This window comes from Babesia microti, chromosome II, assembly GCF_000691945.2.
Source record: "Babesia microti strain RI chromosome II, complete genome".
Taxonomy (NCBI): Eukaryota; Apicomplexa; class Aconoidasida; order Piroplasmida; family Babesiidae; genus Babesia; species Babesia microti.
The window spans coordinates 236,872-254,411 of record NC_027206.1 but is presented as its reverse complement, the minus strand read 5'-3'; the positions used below and the strand labels follow the sequence as shown (position 1 = coordinate 254,411).

General features: G+C 34.5%; 9 protein-coding genes across 9 annotated transcripts; 5 read left to right on the top strand and 4 right to left on the bottom strand.

The window, feature by feature from the left end:
- Window positions 1-85: 85 nt before the first annotated feature.
- Window positions 86-1,809, top strand: BMR1_02g00705 (conserved Plasmodium protein, unknown function; the record flags this gene model as incomplete). The annotated part of the gene is made up of 3 exons (XM_021483087.1): window positions 86-323; window positions 344-418; window positions 686-1,809. 3 exons carry the CDS (start codon window positions 86-88, stop codon window positions 1,807-1,809), a joined length of 1,437 nt encoding a protein of 478 aa, XP_021338049.1.
- An 88-nt stretch (window positions 1,810-1,897) lies between these two features.
- BMR1_02g00700 (conserved Plasmodium protein, unknown function) lies at window positions 1,898-3,021 on the bottom strand (the record flags this gene model as incomplete). Its single annotated transcript, XM_021483085.1, has 6 exons — window positions 1,898-2,227; window positions 2,248-2,319; window positions 2,340-2,398; window positions 2,423-2,562; window positions 2,584-2,884; window positions 2,907-3,021. The coding sequence occupies 6 exons, from the start codon at window positions 3,019-3,021 to the stop codon at window positions 1,898-1,900; spliced, it is 1,017 nt and encodes a 338-aa protein (XP_021338048.1).
- Window positions 3,022-3,133: 112 nt separating this feature from the next.
- BMR1_02g00695 (tRNA(His) guanylyltransferase) lies at window positions 3,134-4,116 on the top strand (the record flags this gene model as incomplete). Its single annotated transcript, XM_012792459.1, has 3 exons — window positions 3,134-3,366; window positions 3,387-3,598; window positions 3,677-4,116. The coding sequence occupies 3 exons, from the start codon at window positions 3,134-3,136 to the stop codon at window positions 4,114-4,116; spliced, it is 885 nt and encodes a 294-aa protein (XP_012647913.1).
- On the top strand, window positions 4,335-6,259 carry BMR1_02g00690 (diacylglycerol O-acyltransferase; the record flags this gene model as incomplete). Its single annotated transcript, XM_021483084.1, has 13 exons — window positions 4,335-4,594; window positions 4,647-4,798; window positions 4,821-4,894; window positions 4,917-5,170; window positions 5,193-5,232; window positions 5,254-5,340; window positions 5,361-5,446; window positions 5,468-5,573; window positions 5,596-5,715; window positions 5,816-6,038; window positions 6,059-6,096; window positions 6,117-6,182; window positions 6,203-6,259. 13 exons carry the CDS (start codon window positions 4,335-4,337, stop codon window positions 6,257-6,259), a joined length of 1,563 nt encoding a protein of 520 aa, XP_021338047.1.
- BMR1_02g00680 (microtubule and actin binding protein, putative) lies at window positions 6,475-8,044 on the top strand (the record flags this gene model as incomplete). Its single annotated transcript, XM_012792457.1, has 2 exons — window positions 6,475-7,344; window positions 7,553-8,044. The coding sequence occupies 2 exons, from the start codon at window positions 6,475-6,477 to the stop codon at window positions 8,042-8,044; spliced, it is 1,362 nt and encodes a 453-aa protein (XP_012647911.1).
- On the bottom strand, window positions 8,139-9,275 carry BMR1_02g00675 (mRNA capping enzyme beta chain; the record flags this gene model as incomplete). The annotated part of the gene is made up of 1 exon (XM_012792456.1): window positions 8,139-9,275. The coding sequence occupies one exon, from the start codon at window positions 9,273-9,275 to the stop codon at window positions 8,139-8,141; it is 1,137 nt and encodes a 378-aa protein (XP_012647910.1).
- BMR1_02g00670 (peptidylprolyl isomerase) lies at window positions 9,723-10,473 on the top strand (the record flags this gene model as incomplete). The annotated part of the gene is made up of 2 exons (XM_012792455.2): window positions 9,723-9,929; window positions 10,033-10,473. 2 exons carry the CDS (start codon window positions 9,723-9,725, stop codon window positions 10,471-10,473), a joined length of 648 nt encoding a protein of 215 aa, XP_012647909.2.
- BMR1_02g00665 (DNA damage-binding protein 1) lies at window positions 10,786-14,433 on the bottom strand (the record flags this gene model as incomplete). The annotated part of the gene is made up of 2 exons (XM_021483083.1): window positions 10,786-14,019; window positions 14,125-14,433. 2 exons carry the CDS (start codon window positions 14,431-14,433, stop codon window positions 10,786-10,788), a joined length of 3,543 nt encoding a protein of 1,180 aa, XP_021338046.1.
- A 150-nt stretch (window positions 14,434-14,583) lies between these two features.
- On the bottom strand, window positions 14,584-17,443 carry BMR1_02g00660 (UTP21, WDR36, U3 small nucleolar RNA-associated protein 21; the record flags this gene model as incomplete). The annotated part of the gene is made up of 7 exons (XM_012792453.1): window positions 14,584-14,823; window positions 14,900-15,727; window positions 15,748-15,867; window positions 15,938-16,207; window positions 16,297-16,418; window positions 16,439-16,546; window positions 16,597-17,443. The coding sequence occupies 7 exons, from the start codon at window positions 17,441-17,443 to the stop codon at window positions 14,584-14,586; spliced, it is 2,535 nt and encodes an 844-aa protein (XP_012647907.1).

Below are 17,540 nucleotides of genomic sequence, written 5' to 3'. Positions count from 1 at the left end.
ATTTATGGAGTTCATATACCCCTGTATCTTTATATGAAGGCATGCTAAAACGATGTGACCTGTGGTGTGGTAGTGTCGCTATTGAATGAGTGATATCGATATCCGTTCAAAGTTAATTGATCATAAGGAATTTTGCGGATTCAATGTAAAAGTTCAGTACTCTAAACAATACTTTTTGAGTGGAGATGAATTATTACTGAATGTCACATTTAGACGTTCGGAATTGCAAGGTTTGAGTTCAACTCTTCATTGCATATCGATTTACTTGTACGGAATCGCAATTTTCTCATCAAAAATACTTAATGGGGATACAGAAGCTAAAGGTATCTGTTATTATATTTAGAATTTGAAATTAGTTTTTCTAAGGAATGCGTAACCTTCCCTTTTTTAACTGCGGAACTTGATAATATTAATAAAGGTATGTAAACGATAGAATTTGTATGGGTAATAACTAAATGTATGTTTTTAGCTGCCAAAAAATTTGACATTATCTAACCTAACATCTAAATGTTATAAAATATCTCAATATTATGTTACAAAATTTTTGCTAGTGCAATTTTATATGTTTTTAAATACCTGCCGAACGATATTGTCAATTTTTATTATACATTTGTGAAAATGTGTGAAATTCCCACTTGTTAATAACACGTTTAATTTATACCTTATTTCTGTCTTTATAAAATAGATGATCGTTTAAGGCTAATATTCTCGACCGATGCTGCACTTATAGAGCCTTCCATATCGACTGAAGACAACAATTTTGTGGACAAAATATATAAACTGAAAATCAGATTGCCGCCATTTCTACCTCCTTCCTTTTTTGGCAAATACACTAAAATTAAATACTCCACGTGTTTATCCGCGCAACACTACAAAAATGGAAATTTTCAGCGCATATATTTGCAATTCCCATTCACTCTAATTGGAGCACTCAGTAGTAAATTACCTACAATGGATCGGTCATATTTGCCAATTAGAACTGTCATATCCAATATAACTAACGCTGATGATGATAACGGTGACAGCTCTGAGTTGTACAACAAAATATATGATTGGTGGTTGCTGATGAATGAAGATAGTGGGTTTGATTATGAAGGGATTGGGGCAGCAAATTTCAAAAAATACATATACAACTTCTTATTGCAAGGCGTGGAGGCTGTGGATCTGCCTAATCAAGTAGACTTGAATTATGGAGACTTGCTAGATTATGAGACACTGGTGGAACAAAGAAAAATGCATGCAATTATTACTGATTTTTCCCTCCTTAAAATTGGATCGAACGGTATTGACCTATGTACTATCAAATTATATGGAACTGACAATTGTGTCATTGCGGATTCTGATAACAATTTGATTATCAAGCTTAATTCGTTACTAAAAATGGATTTTGAGTTTTATAGCGACAAGTATACGCTGAAATTAGTACGAATATCTCTCACCTCACACGAAGCATATCGACTAGATTTAGATGATCCTAATAGATCTGTTAAAGGTGGTGAATCTGAAAATTCATTTTTGTCAGTTCACTGTCTACAAAAGGTTGTGACGCCACCTTACAAAAAGATTTACAATAAAACGGTATTAAAACGCTTCATATACTGCAGTTCCTATGATTCAACTTCTTTAACGTTACACATACCATATCTTGAACCTAGCTTCAATTGGGATGATATTGCCTTTTACTATAAATTAAACTTTTACTTTCATATATCGGATAACACGACTCTTGGGAATAATAAGGTGGAAGTGTCACCATTTTCTAAATACAAGGCAGGTAGTTACACTGTTAACACTATATTAATTCCCTAGTACAAAGATTCACCCTTTTATTAATTTGACAAATTTTGACGCTTTAAATAAATTTATCGTTATAAACAAATACAATTATCAAAAAATGTTAACTGTAATCTTTAGCACAACAAAGACTCAGTCTTTCCTCCGATTTATCAAGTGGCACTGTATCTGAATGCCAAATCTGGTCATTCCCTAAAAGCCAGCCGTTAACCCTGGCAATATGAGCAGCATAAATGTAAATTTGCTCAGTGGTACATAAAAAGTAATTTTCTGGGCAAAACCCAGGTTTTTTAGCCTCATTAAATTTACACTTGTGACATCCAACCACAACGCTTAGATTGGGTGCAAATCCTGTCAATCCAACATTGGACATTGATGATATGTAATGTGATGGTAGCTTGTGATTGTAAATCTTCAATTCATCCATGTAAGCCTGTCTAAGATGTCATTTACTTGATAAGATGGTGAATTGAATGGACCAATTACCAACTGTTCGTCGTTCGAAACTGGCAGAGAATCCAATATCTAAATAATATAACATATACCAGAAAGTTGTCAAGTGTACCATTTATGTAAATCTCTAGTCTATAATTACTAACTGCAACTAAATAAGTTGTTATGTGTTTACCTGTGACAAAAGTCCATCTTAGTGTTGGTAATCTTGAATTGCTAGGGATGCCCTCCGATACATTGGTTTCTGTTGATATTCGTACTGATAATCTGTTATCCGGGTAGAGCATAATTGTGAATGTTTGCGAATTGTAATTTCTAGATCAATAACTTTAATACCCTTTAGAGATCAAGTTGGAGAAGTATAATGAACTATTGGTGAGAAGATACAACCAAAAAGATACGGTAAAATTTCTTATTGCGCTAGGATTGCGTAGCGATATTTTTAGCGGACTAAACGAACTTATGATATGCAGACTGTGGCCATGACCTAAGGCAGGCGGTCCGTGAGGAAATTTTTGGTTTAAGTGATTTGCATGTGCAGTACTGTCTAATATTATAGAATGATCGAAAGCCCACCATGCGATAAGTCCAATTTCAGATGGATTAAGCCCCAAAATATTATATTTGTCCCCTTGCGCTACATTAGCGAGGGTTAGTACCAATGCAAATGTACTTTGGAACAACAAAGCAAGATTCTAACACCTCATTTATATTCCCAAGAATTACGAAAGGCGTAAACAGTAGAATAATTAAATTAATAACAGTATAGCACATTTTAGTGTGTGAACAATCACGTATAAACACAATATATCACACATCATAGCCTAATTGTAACCACACATTAGAATACAACTGAATTATGCACTATAAATAATAAAACAATTAAATGAACTCCTGTTACAATTATGTAAAATCATTCGAAAATGATGATATTCTACCTCCATATACTTGGCTCATAATCCGCGTAGACGGCAGACACTTTGGAATGTTTTCCAAATCACATAATTTCAGGAAACCAAATGAACCAAAAGCTTTGGCTTTAGCAAATAAAGCCGCTGAAGCGGTTTTTCGCGAGTTTTCAGATATAACTCTTGCTTATGGACACTCGGATGAGTATAGGTAAGTAAAATTTTATGTAGTTTCTTGCTACGTGCAGACAGCAAATTATACAATAGGAGAAGGGAAAAAATAATAACGGGCATAGTGTCAATTTTTACTTCAGCTTATGTTTACAATTGGCACAAATATTTCACATGTACACTAAAATATCCACCATCTTTTGACGGGAGAATAGTTTCTTATCCATTGATTGAACATGTAAAGGACTACTTTAGGTGGCGCCAGGTTGATTGTATGTCACAACAATGATAACCTTTTTGATGTTTACGAATTATATTCCCATTTTTTGTTCAAAAGTTGATTCATATAGGCCATGTGAATAATCAATACAACAGTGCCTTCTGGTGTTTAGTAGCCCAAGGTAAAACGACGGACCAAGCATACCAGATCCTAAAGGGTACTGACAAAAACTTCAAAAATGATTTGCTCTTCAACACTTTCCAGTTGAACTATAATAACCTACCAAATCTGTTCAAGAAGGGTTCAACACTCATACGCAAGTCAACTAACCTGGATAATAAGGCCATGGGCAGTGAGACATCGTCTACCACGTTCTTGGACAATAAAACTATAGAATCGCAGCAAGAAATAGATTTAAAGATTGAAGATTATGAAATAAACACACTAACCGAACTAAATGCAAATGTAGAACTTGTGACAGATGATATAATAAATGAAGAATTTTGGAATGCCCATTTCTGGGTAATAGATTCCACAGTTAAACCTCCCAAATTGATAAACAACCAATAAAAAGAATAATTTTTTATTGAAAATACATTGTAGTACACATATCAATCAAAAACTGCATTCAAGTTTTTCTAGTGCTGGGAACATGTTGTGACAGACGGATTGATTAGGGGGTTCTGACACTTGGCTCAAACTGTGTATACAAATTTTGTACATTTAGTCTGTAATATGTACCTTTAACTCGAATATATTCATAAATTCTTATAAATGGACAAATAAATATGATGAGAAGACGTACCATAAGAGAAACATCGCATTTTCACGTTCGAACCCTCAATATGCTGAAAAATCGCATTTTAGGAGAGAAAAATGTGTTTAGAATATCTAGAAATGAAGAGACATTTGAAAATGAATTATATAAAACTGAATCAATATACTCTCAGTCTACATCTACAATGAGATCCTACTCTCTACCATCTCAGCGACACCAAGAAGATCATTATCATCCCATAGAATCACAAGATTATATATATAAATCCAGGTAACTCTATTATATACCAAAAAATATGTTTGACTAACATATATTAACACAGGCCACTACACAACCGTTTGCACACTGAATATCGTAAAAGTTTACTTTCAACGGGTACTAAACACCTAAATTTGAAAGGATTTGCAAATCTGGCCTTTATACTATTAGTGGTTATGAATTTTAGAATGGTTATTGTCAATTTACTTAAATATGGTAATGGAACTCTTTTATTCAGGATTAATAATCACAGTGCCTGCCACATCTAAGGTGATTAAGGAACATGTACCACTTTTCAAATGTGCATTAAAGGTTATTTTTATGAGTTATCCAGATGAATATATCTATTGTCCATGCTTGGATGATTGAGCGATACTTGGCACCATTATCAGACAACCCACTCACGCTACCGATAATGTTATTACAGGCGCTAAACATGATAATTCTACTAGTATACCCCTTTCTAACAGTGTTACAATACCCCAGCGATCCAACAATATCAGCATTTGTGCTATTTACGTCCGTTGTGTGGACTCTAAAAACGTATTCATTGCATCATGTTTGTTATGATTGCAGAAGAGCTTTAGCGTAATTTTCCCCATTTATTTAGATATGGAGATGATATGAATGAAGTTTGCGTCAATATTGGGGTACAAAAATATGTGATATAGGAATCTAAAGCAGCCAGCATGTACCCAAAGTGTTTGACATTGTATAGCGTATACGAATTTATGGCAATGCCTACAATATGTTTCCAAGTATTTCTATGCTTATTTAGTTCTTTTACCCCCGTACATTGAGCATTAATTGGTTCAGATTGTTTCGTCATGCTGTGGAATTGGTGTTTTTGCTAGTTGTACTAAAGTAACTAACTTTGTGATACAGGATCATCGCTGATCAGTACATAATATTGACTGTAAAAAACACATTCACTATGGAAGAATTTAAGTCGGCAAACTTTATACACGTTGCAGCACACATAATAGATCGGGTAACATGATTTTTTGAGTTAGATGATTATACTATCACTACCAATTTTTTATTGCTGGCTGATTATGTTTGTAACATTTTTCCACCACTGGTTCAACATTTTGGCTGAAATTACTAGGTTTGGAGATCGCAAATTTTACGATGTAAGAACTATTCGCATTATATTAACGAACTATATATGGGTTACATGTTAATAAACAATACCTTTGCATTGTTCATCAAAATATCACACTATATATACAGGATTGGTGGAATGCATCATCATTTTCCGAGTACTGGATTAAATGGAATTTGCCCGTTCACCAATTTGTTAAACGGCATATTGGTATGCCCCTCACTCGCAGAGGATTTTCAAGTCTTGGTATACAATTTTTTGTATTTACCTTATCCGCGGCTTTACACGAGTATCTAATATCAGTTCCACTGGGCCTTGGATGGACAGGTTACGTCTTCTGGTTCATGATGGGCAAGTTGTTACTCATTTAGGCCAAATACCATTACTGAAACTCACAAAAATTGAAAGGGTAAAGCAATATTTATACAGTTTAAGAATAATAAGACACTTGGAAACGTGTTATTCTGGTGTCTATTTTCGGTTACTGGACATCCGGTAAGGCTTGATTGATTCAGTTGGGTATATTGCTATATTGGTACCTTTGGGGTGTCAAACAGGGTAAAGTGTCTTAGCCTTAATTCATCATTTATGATTTACTAACCAAATATTAATGTACACATGTAGACTCATAGTATAGTATAGTATAGTATAGTATATACACATTATATGCTATTCAGATAACTTGTGCGCATGTGTTAGGCCCTTCGATATGACTGGAGGCGAACAGGTGAGTAGGTTATACAAAAATACTAGCATGTAACCGGGGCAATAAAGTGCAGGATCAATAATGGATCATCTGACACATGAGGCGATAGACTCTCGCCTTTTGGGTATTCTCAAAGAAACGGATGATCTATTCCAGTCAGGTCAACTAAAGTACCCGCCAGCCCTTACAGATTTGAACACACCTCTACTCTATAACGACAATAAACAATTTACACATCTCACAAAAAGCGCCACAAATAATGTAGTCAATACGGATGTATTCCCTTGTAATCTTTGTAAATATGGAATTGAACCAATTAAATCGGCAAATGGCAACGGCCATTTTTTTTCTAACCCTATAAATACTAGTGCCAGCAATTACGGTTGTGTAAACTCATTACTCTCTCACAATGATAACCAATTATATAAAGTAAATGAAAAAACCAAATTATATGAAGCCAAGCAGTTCGAGCACAAACAATTCAATTCGCTCCCATTCAACCAGCGGGAGAACTTTAAACATCTAGAGCAGATCAAACAATTGGACTCCTATCCTCTCAATAACACAGCTCTAACCAAATGCTTAGCAAAGGACCTAAGCATAGTTTCAAATTGGGAGGAGTCACAGAAAGAAGTATTCTATAACTTTGCTGATAAACTTAAACAGGAATATCATCGGTTGCAACACCAATTGTATACCCAGTACAAATTGGATTTGGAAAAAAATATAAAAGTATTGCGTTCACAATATTCAAATACTATCGATGGACTGCAGCAAGAATTGATAAATTTAAAAACTTACCAACAAACATTTAGTACTAGGGAGGCTGAATATGAGGAAAAGTTGTTTAGATATGAATCGGATATTTGTATAGCCAAACAGGAAATCGAGAATCTGTACAAAGAATTGCAAACTAAGCGGGAACAGATAATGGTATTGAGCAAACAAATGGTAAGTCTATGCCAATTTTTTATCCTGTTAGTGAAAATAATGCACCACAAGATTATACCATTCATCTTGAATTATTTCTGCAATTAACGAAATAATATATACATACAGTGATGTTAAGTACAAATTAGTTATTGTCACCCAATAAAATTGCCATGAAACATTCTACATGCACGTTTATTTTTCTAAAAAAATATCTTTGTTAATATAGTGTGATTACGAGAATGCAATTTCTGAGCTCAAATACGGCAAGTCAACTCTAGAGGAGATAGTTGCGGAACGAGATAAACAATTGGAAGCCATCGAAAGTGAATTATCCTCCAGCATAAACAAATCAGAACTTGAACACCGAAAGAATAGCACTCTAAACCAGAGTCTCCTAGAAACCAATGCTATCATATCTGCCACAAAAAATGAATTGGCACTTTCCAAGAGGGAAATTGATAAACTCAATTCAGAAGTAGAACGTCTCAATGGCATAGTTAAAATTTTGCGCGAGACAGAATCCAACTTGAATCAGAGGCTCTCTGAAAGCGCCGCATCTAACACCTCCCTAGTGTCCAAACTTGACAATTTGAATTTGGAAAAATCAGCTCTATACAACAGGATTGAAGAAATCACATCGGGATACGAAAAACAGTTATCTATATGCAACAGGAGAATTAATCAACTAGAAATTGAGATGGAATCAAAAGTGGGTTAACTCTCCCCTTCTTGTGTATTATTTTGGGATATTATTTTTAATTAATTTTTTAAAAATTATTAATATACAATCATACAACAGTATTCAGCATCACTCACCCGGATGCAACGATTTTTTTGCCTGCATCGTCTATTTTAGCATAGAATGGCCCATCTATCTCTTGTTTAGGGTCATCATAAAAAGAAGTATTTGGTATTATTTGATCAGCGTCTGGACTAGCTAGAGCACGATAAAGGTAATCCCCAATCAGTGGTTCCTGCTGGTTGACAAATTTCTTGTACCTCTCCACCTCACTATCATGTCTGCCTACCCTTAGATCACAAAGCTTAATCTTCAATTTCTTCTTGTTGAGACAAACGTTTGTGTCCAGACTAAGCAATGTACACAATGATCTAGCTGTATTAATCAGTGTCGCGCAGTATTGGATCAGTTTACGCCTTTTAGCCACCACATGTTCAGCACTATCAGCTTTTAGCAAATTTAACAATTTTTTTGAATTAAGCTCAACTTCTACTTCGCAGTTGTCTGTGATATTTGAGACGCTTTTGTTGATCGCTTTTGATGTTACTTTAGTGAGATCAATTGTAATCTTAGTTTTATTATGGTAAAACGACTCCCTGGTACGATAGCGTTGGTAAACAGCCATATTTTCATTTGGCAATTCACTAGTTTTAACTGTAGTTTCCAGATTTATTGCAATTCTATAGTCCAACAACAAGTAATCGTTCATATCGCCTACATTATCATATATTTCCTGATAAAAAACCTTCCCCGTTGTGACATCCATCGTCACAAGTTTAGATTTGGTTATGCAATCTAAAGTCTCTAGGTTTGGTGATTTTGACCACCTAACTTGGTCTTCATAGTGGGCAAGTTTAAAGTACCTATCAATAGTTTGGGTAACGCCCTTAAAAGCCCATTGTTTATCTGATTTCAACATATCAGAGAGTAATTTCAGTTGGGTAGTTGATACTCCAGGGGTGAAAGAAACTTGGGCCCTTTTGGCTAAAATCGCGTCTCCATCTGTTGGCAACATGAACCGCTTATCATCCCTTTCCTTCAATATCCCAATCCTAGCCTCAACTTCGATGTTTCTATCGATTGTTTTGCCTGAAAGTATTTCACTAAGAGGTTGAGATAATGTTAATAATTCAAGTTGTTCAACCAGAGCTAGGACAATACCATCAGCCGTTACGGTTGATTCGCCAGTTACAGTTTCCTTTACTTCCATGAAATAGTTTTAGCAAAATGATTAAATTAGTTAATAAAACTAGGAAGTACCTGGAGGTAGCATTTACAGTATCATATTGCAATATGATTTACGCTACTAAAAATTAGTACGTATAGGTGTTTAAGCTATAACTAATAGGATTTCAATTATAGGGCGAGATTATCTATAGGAAATTTTTTCCCAAATATGGATGATGTGGGTTAAGTATAGATTGCTTCGCACAGATTAACTGTGCCTAAAAGTGTCTAATAGTAGAAGTTATTTAATGAGCGAGTTAGAAATATAATTTTACGGTGATTTCCAAAAATCGATTAATTGATGGAAATAAAAGGGTTAAAATGTGCGTGTAAATTGAAATTATTGGGCATTGAATTTATATTAAATAATATGACTGTATAAGTGGACATAATTTGTTAGAAGCGCATGAATGGGGCTGTTGGGCGCGGTATGATACATAGGGCACAAAGTATATCATCATACTTTCCTCAATTGCTAGCATTCGTATCAACGACATATACTCCTTTAACCAGAAATTGTCACAAATTTTCCTACATAGGCCGAGCAGATTTATCTACCCAATCCAATATGACGAATCCCAAGTGTTTCTTTGACATTTCCATTGGCGGTCAAAAGAAGGGCCGTATTGTATTCACTGTAAGTTATAATGCTTAAGTCGATTTATTCATACACATTTAAAAAATTTTGTAATGGATGGTTTTTATAATTTCAATATCTAAATGCCAAAACACTCATATAGTTATTCGAGGATAAAGTCCCCAAGACTGCCCAGAACTTTCTCCATCTATGCATTGGCGACAAACAATTCAATGGAAAAACTTTACACTACAAGGGTTCGATCTTCCATAGAATTATTCCCAATTTCATGTGCCAGGGAGGAGATATCACCAACCACAACGGTACTGGTGGCCTATCCATTTACGGGCGTAACTTCAATGATGAAAACTTCTCCGTCCAGCATTCAAAGGAGGGATTACTTTCCATGGCCAATGCTGGGCCCAACACGAATTCTTCCCAATTCTTCATCACAACAGTCAAGACTCCTTGGTTAGATGGAAAACACGTCGTATTTGGTGAAGTAACTGAGGGAATGGATATTGTTAAGGCCATGGACAGAGTTGGTACTTCGTCTGGAAAACCTCAAGAGAAGGTTGTCATCGAAGATTGTGGTCAGTTATAAGTTTAATTGATGATTATTTATTATTTAACTGATGAAGTATTTTACTAATTATTAATTATCAGATCGAGTATGACGTTATACTTAAGTTATTAGCTATTATTACCGTTACTTACCTCTTATAAACTGATTTAATAAACAAACATTTGTTTTAATATACCTAATAAATTAGTTAGTTAGATGAATAAAAATTAGACACATTATGATAAATTAATACACAACATTGAGAAAACATGGTTAAGTTGCTTGCGATGATTTACTACCTAAATTTTCGTTAAAATTCAGATAATTAATTACAATATAATTATTTACTGTTTATAGGGATAAAATTAGATTATCATAGCCAACCAACAATTCGTCGTACTCTAAATACTTCCACTTCAATAGGTGCGATACGCCAAATGAATAGTTAAATTTTGAGCCCATAGTACAGGCTTCATTAGCAATATCAATCAGTAATTCATCCCCTAATTTATATATTATGCCCAGTAAATCCTCATCCACAAAATTGCACAATTTATCCACCTTTCTAAACTCTCTGGGATCACCATAATCACCCAAATTCGCTATTTTTATATTGTTTTTTCGGCCTAGAACTTTTATTAGTGATTGCTCAAAAATGTGGAGGGGAGCAAATGTTTTCAAATCCACAAATTTAAATTCATATATGGCTCCAGTGGCTGATACTGCATAACAAGCAAACTTTCCAATGACGATCTTGTTCACACACTCACCCAAGTGGAATTTGGCAATTTTAGTCAAAATATAACACTGTTCATCATTTATTGGCTCGTCAATCAATTTCAGCAATGTAATGTTTCCCTTAGTGTCACTGACTAGAATGTGATTTTGGTCAATTAATTTGGCACAACTACACCAACTTGTGTCTGTATCTTTAGCGATTTCCTCAACACTGTCACCATTAGTGTCGCTAAAAATTTTTAAAAGTTTTACTCCGGTTATTATATCAGTCAATAACACCAAATCATTGCAGACATCTATTCCAATTATCATATTACACTCACTGTATATATAAATAGGTGATAACTCCCCTTCCCAACTTCTTCCATGAAGAATGGGAGTTAGGACAACCAGCGAATGATTAACTCCGGCAAACACAAAGTTTTTACTAGTGCAAATTTGTAAAACGCCACCACTGGGAACTTCTGGTAAATCTTTATCAAATTTATACGAATCCTTAAATGTAAAAGTACTATTATTATAGATACATGCGACAATTCTACCTTGACTAGGTAAATAATCAGAATCAGTGCTAGAAATACCTATAAGCAATGTCTTATCACTTCCCCTTGTAAATGTACTGATGGATGAACCCTCGAAACTCTGCTCCAAATAATACGTTGTGACCAATAAACCAGTGACAAAACTATACACTGCAATGTAAGCGTTTGAAGGAAATATTGACTCTGATGTTAATTGTGGAAAGGCGACAATGACACAATTTGAAGGCTGATGGTATTCAATTAGATCTAGTGCGCCGCTCACAGGTATTCGTCTTACATCTAATGAATTACAATCAGATAACTTTCCCAACTCCAAATGATCTGTTAGTGAAGCAATCAGTAAATCATCGGAAATAAATTCCAAATCTCTAACTGGTGGCACTTCAAGGGACAAAAAATCAACAATCCTACCAGTGATAGGTGAGAATGTCACAAAGTGAACGTGTTGACCAATTAGTGTTAATCGTTGGGAATTATGCTTGAAATATAAGGGATAAACACCAAAATTTTTCGACATAAAAAATTCCCATCCCTTACATTCTAAAAAATGACGCACATCTTCACGCTCATTTGTATACACAAGCAAATTCCCATCAGTCAATCCAATGAATATATAATAGATTGAATTCTTTACAACATACACCAAATCGGATACTCCAACACAAGAAGTTCGAGTTGGTATTTCACATATGGTTCCTATACTTTTTGTCTCACAATCCACAATCAACAAAACATTAGTAAAAGTTGCCACCAATATATGCAGTTTATTCATATTTTCCACCAATGCAATTGCTGAAATTGGACTAGTAAATGATTGAATGTGATTGTAGGTTATTTTAATAGGATCACTTTTATCAATCACAAGTGCACTCAAATTATATCCTCCGGATATAATCAGCATATTCTCACATTTGAGATAGTGCACAATTGGCTCATCACTTGTCCACAATACTTTAGTGATACGTGGGTTATCAATAGTGGATATACGTATGGAATTGGGTGTCAATTGGTACAATTGATTATTGTATTGAAATGCACATATGATTTTATCTCCCCTAGAGATTAGTTCAATGGACTGATCAACCATTTTAAAGTAGTAACTTTGTGTAGATGTAATAGCCACTAGAAATATCATTTCAGGTTGACTAGATATGATAAATAATTTAGAAACCTTTGCAAGACTTATATTACAAATATTGTGAAAAAACAAGCCAATTGTGAGAATAGAAATATTGGCAGATTTGCCTATGCCAGAAACCGCGATTAGCTGATCAGTACAATTGCCCCCAATTACAGTGGCATCTATGATTGGACTTAATGACGGTTTACTCCAAATTTCAGACACTTTACCGTTGCTTAACTGTAAAATCTTGGAATCGCCCACCCTTGTGGCGACAAATATACAATCATCACTCAGGGCCAGCAAAAGTGAGAATGGGGAAATTGTATACAATGGTATTATAGTATCCAAATTTCTCATCTTATCATTAATGAGATATTTATCTTTCTCATGCTTAATTGTAATTTTGAACATATATAGTTGACCAGTGACATCGCATGCATAGTATAAATGGGTTTCATCGTCTCCAATTCTGGACAATGATCGCTGCAATCCTTTGTAACAAATAAAATCAATTTCAGCAACCAAATGCCCGTTATGTATTTGACATAAGTCTATTTTATCATTTAGATGTTTATAACCAACAATGCTAGATCCTACAAATAGTATCCCCTTTGTGTCAGTTTCGGGGGGATATGACAATATCTTACTGACGCTTTTGTCTATAATCAGAGTGTTAGCTATCTGTTCATAACCATAACCCAGGATGTATGATTTATCGATTTTATCACTTTTCCCATTAAACATCTCAAAATAAAGCTTCACTATCTCGATATGGCGATGAGAAGCGTCATCTTCAGGTTGCAATAACAATACCAATCCCACTTGTAATAGCAATACATTATCAACATTGACGGGCTGATCTTTGGTTATTCGTTTGGGACGTAAAAATTCCCTGGCATCAGCAAATCCATTAACACTTAAACTACATGTATCATTGAATGTTGTTGATTGACGTAGCTTGTTTGTGTACTCGAGAGAATTGTATAAATTATTTGTGAAAAAGAGGTCTACGATTCGATCGTAGTTGGTTCTCAAATTTACTACATTTTTAAAGTCGAAGTAATCAGTCTTATCTAGAAGTATACACTTAAGCAATTTGTTATAGCCGTAAAATAGTATCAATTTATAGCTAGGATCCACTAATAGTAAAGGATCCGTGTCTATTTTCTCTACTCCGTTTTCCTGCATAATTTGCCATAAAAATAGCATAAAATTATGAATTAAAACCTCCAAACACAAAATTTCATGACAAAATTTGATATAGAAACTTTAACACTATAATTTTACCTGAAAATTTACAAGCAATTTAGTCTCAAATTCATCATCAATGAGTTTAAGTGCCAGTAGCTCATATTTAACTGTTAAAATTAGTAGTGTTGTTGAGGAATCTGTAGGCGGATTGTATGTAAATGTCTTCAAAAAAGTGCAGTTACCGCGGAAAGAGCGGACAAGTTTGGGAATGTAGTCACTGGATAGACTGTAAAAGTCCAGGCATGCATTACGTTGACACACAATTAAATCATGTTCATTGAAACTGCTATGTATGATAGAATGGATGGATTGTGATGGAGTGACCGTGCGAAACAACCCATACATAGTAATACCCCAATATAGGAACACATCATGCATGAGACAATATATATAATACAAGGTAAAATAAAAGTGCTATAGGTTGATAAAATTTCTAAACATTACTAAAAATTAAATAATGCACCGCTGAATTGTAAAATTGCGATGTGTAAAAGTCTAGATATGCGCGAAGAATTTGAGATAACAAGAAATAGCTTCAAATTCATCCCGCATAGAATCCCAATCATTAGCAAGTATTGATCTCAACTCTTCAACTAGGGGTTTATTATGCTTATCCATGAGAGCATGTACATTATATTTTATGAATATTGATAGGTAGACTTGACACAGATCGTAATTTTCCTTTGATTTGGCTACAGCAATGAAAAATTGGAGAATCTTTTGTATCTCGTCGCACTGAATTAGCTTTGTTTATTATATATAATTGAAAAAAATCAAAATTTCAAATTCAACATTTAAAAATGATAGTTACCTCCATTTCACAAGAGAATATCAAATGTGTAGCCGCAGGAGTTTGTGATTTTAGGTAATCAAATATCTTATCAAATTCACCAGCATCCAGTAGACCAATAAAAATTTCATTTACACCAAACTTCTCAACCTTTTTTTTCTTATTTATACGTTTATTAGGCTTGGAGAATACAAGTGACCCTTCTTTGTATTCAGTAGGTAAAATGAATGGCAATTCTACCGGTTTCTCAACACTCTCTGGTGCACTCTTTTTAGATATTTTATCGTGCATCAAAATGGATTCAAGAAATCCCCACGTGTCTCCAGATAAATTTAACAAATTCTTGAATTCATCGTCCACAAATTTAAAGTCCGTTACTTCATTCACATCCGTAAAATCAGAAGATCCAGATACTTCAATTTGATCGTCATAAGCATTTGTATATATGCTAATTGTACCAACGCTGTGTACATGTGCTATGTAAATGAAAACCCCATCAGGGCTGGGCAAAATGGCACTAATATCGTCTGCAAATGTTACATTCCTGATTTCCATGGAAGTCAATATGTCATAAATGATCAAATGATTATTACTACAATATAACAGCCATTTTATATTGGGGTGAAAACACATATTTGTAATATTTTCAACACTAGGAACAAAATCCCTAAATGTTGACCTAATTGATACATCAACAATCAAAATGCTATTGAAACTGGTGAGATAAGACGAGAGAAATCCATTAGTCTGTTGTATAGCAATTTTAATATGCGATGATTTTGGTATATCCAAATTGTAGGTATATAGCAACTTCCTATCCTTCATATCCCACACCTTGATCATCTGATCCTACATAAACTATGTTATACCTCGTAATACTTTGCCACAGATGAGAAAGAGTTGTCATGGCCATGAAACAATCCGATAATTGAAGATAAATGAGCTGTGGTATTTTTATTCTCTGTGAATGGCCCAACTGCCAATGAGCTCTGGATTAGTATGTGTATTGTGAAAAATACAGAAAAAATTATATCAAATACTTAATATAGATTATGGTACCTGTAAATTAAACTTGTACAATAGTCCATTCTTGTAACCCACAATTACATGGTTTCCACAATTGGAAAGCAAAATTGCTGTGGCATGAGGCCGACTATCACTTAGCTCAAGACATTTATCAGAGTGAACTCTGGCCAAACCGCTCCAAATGTGGATTTGGTGTGTTGATTCATGACATGTAACCACATTTGGCCAGTCAAAGCGTCTATTGTGTGATACACACAATGATTTAATTGGTCGAAGTACATTGCCCATGCTTGTGTCATCATCCTGGGTCATAATAATTTACAAAAAATGTGTAATTATATATACATGTGACAGCATATATACGATGAAATCATAATCAAGTGTTGTTATACCTGTTTATCAAATGGCTTTGTTGAAAATAGAGTTGATTGTTGCTGCTGGATTGTTGATGTAATGCCAATGTAACATTTACCGTCCTTTTGAGAACAAGTCAACAGCTCAATACCCTCATCTCCTAAATAAAGGCGTACTTACCATAATGCTGAATGTGGATTATAGCTGCTGGGTGACCCTTACGATATTTTTCAATTTTGAAAAAATTTTCTGGCGAATTTGCTACCAAAGATACTATACAATTATCACCTAGATCATTAAATGTTTTTTGAAATGAAAATTCCAGAAAATGTCCATACCTATACACATGAGTGTGCCCATATTGTAGCAATACTCCAACTGATTAATTGCTAAAGTATTTGCATTGAACATGTATTCAATAACTCTGGTTTCAAGATTGAATATGGATAATAAACCGCTAGTGGCTGTTGATAATACTAGATATTCATTGTCACCCTTTTCAACAAAGCTCAAAGATGCAATATCTTTTATTTGTATTGTGATTAACAATTCATCAGTTATAGTGTCAATGATGAAGATTTTTGAAGTTGAAGTTAATAGCGCGATAATCCCAGCTTGAGCGGATTGCCCTGAAGCTATAAATTTCAATCCATACGTTGACAGACAACTAAGCACTGAACTTTTGTAATTATTAACATCTAGTAGACAAATCGTCTTATCACTGGCGCTACAAATAAGTATTGTTTGTTCAACGCCTTTGAGTTTGGTTGCAAGCGTGATATTGTCTATTAATGTACTGTGAGATTCTATGAAATCGCCAGCCTCATTTCTGGCAGTAACCACTAATTTATTATTAGAGTAACTGACTATTGATTGGCCAACAATAATACAACCGAGGATTGAATCGGTATGACTAGTATCTATTTCAATAATCTTGAGTCTCTCTGTGTAATACAACTTATTTCCAACAGATGCTATTAGATATTTATGGCAACCGTCAAAATTAGAAATTTTTGAAGGAAAGTGGCGAGTAATGAAACAAATCCTGAGCGTTTTCACGTCGTAGATATAGATTTGGTCGTCACAGGTTGTGGCCAGGAATCCATTTAGACCAGCAATCCAAAACCGCGTGACTCTGCCATCCGTTACACATCCAGCCTTTCCATATTTCCCATAACCCTTCATTGAACTATTAAATGATACGTATTATCATTATTATTGTAAGTGTTGGCGGTTCATGAGCACGAGTTGGTAAGTCATGGGTGTTGTTGTAGGGCAATCA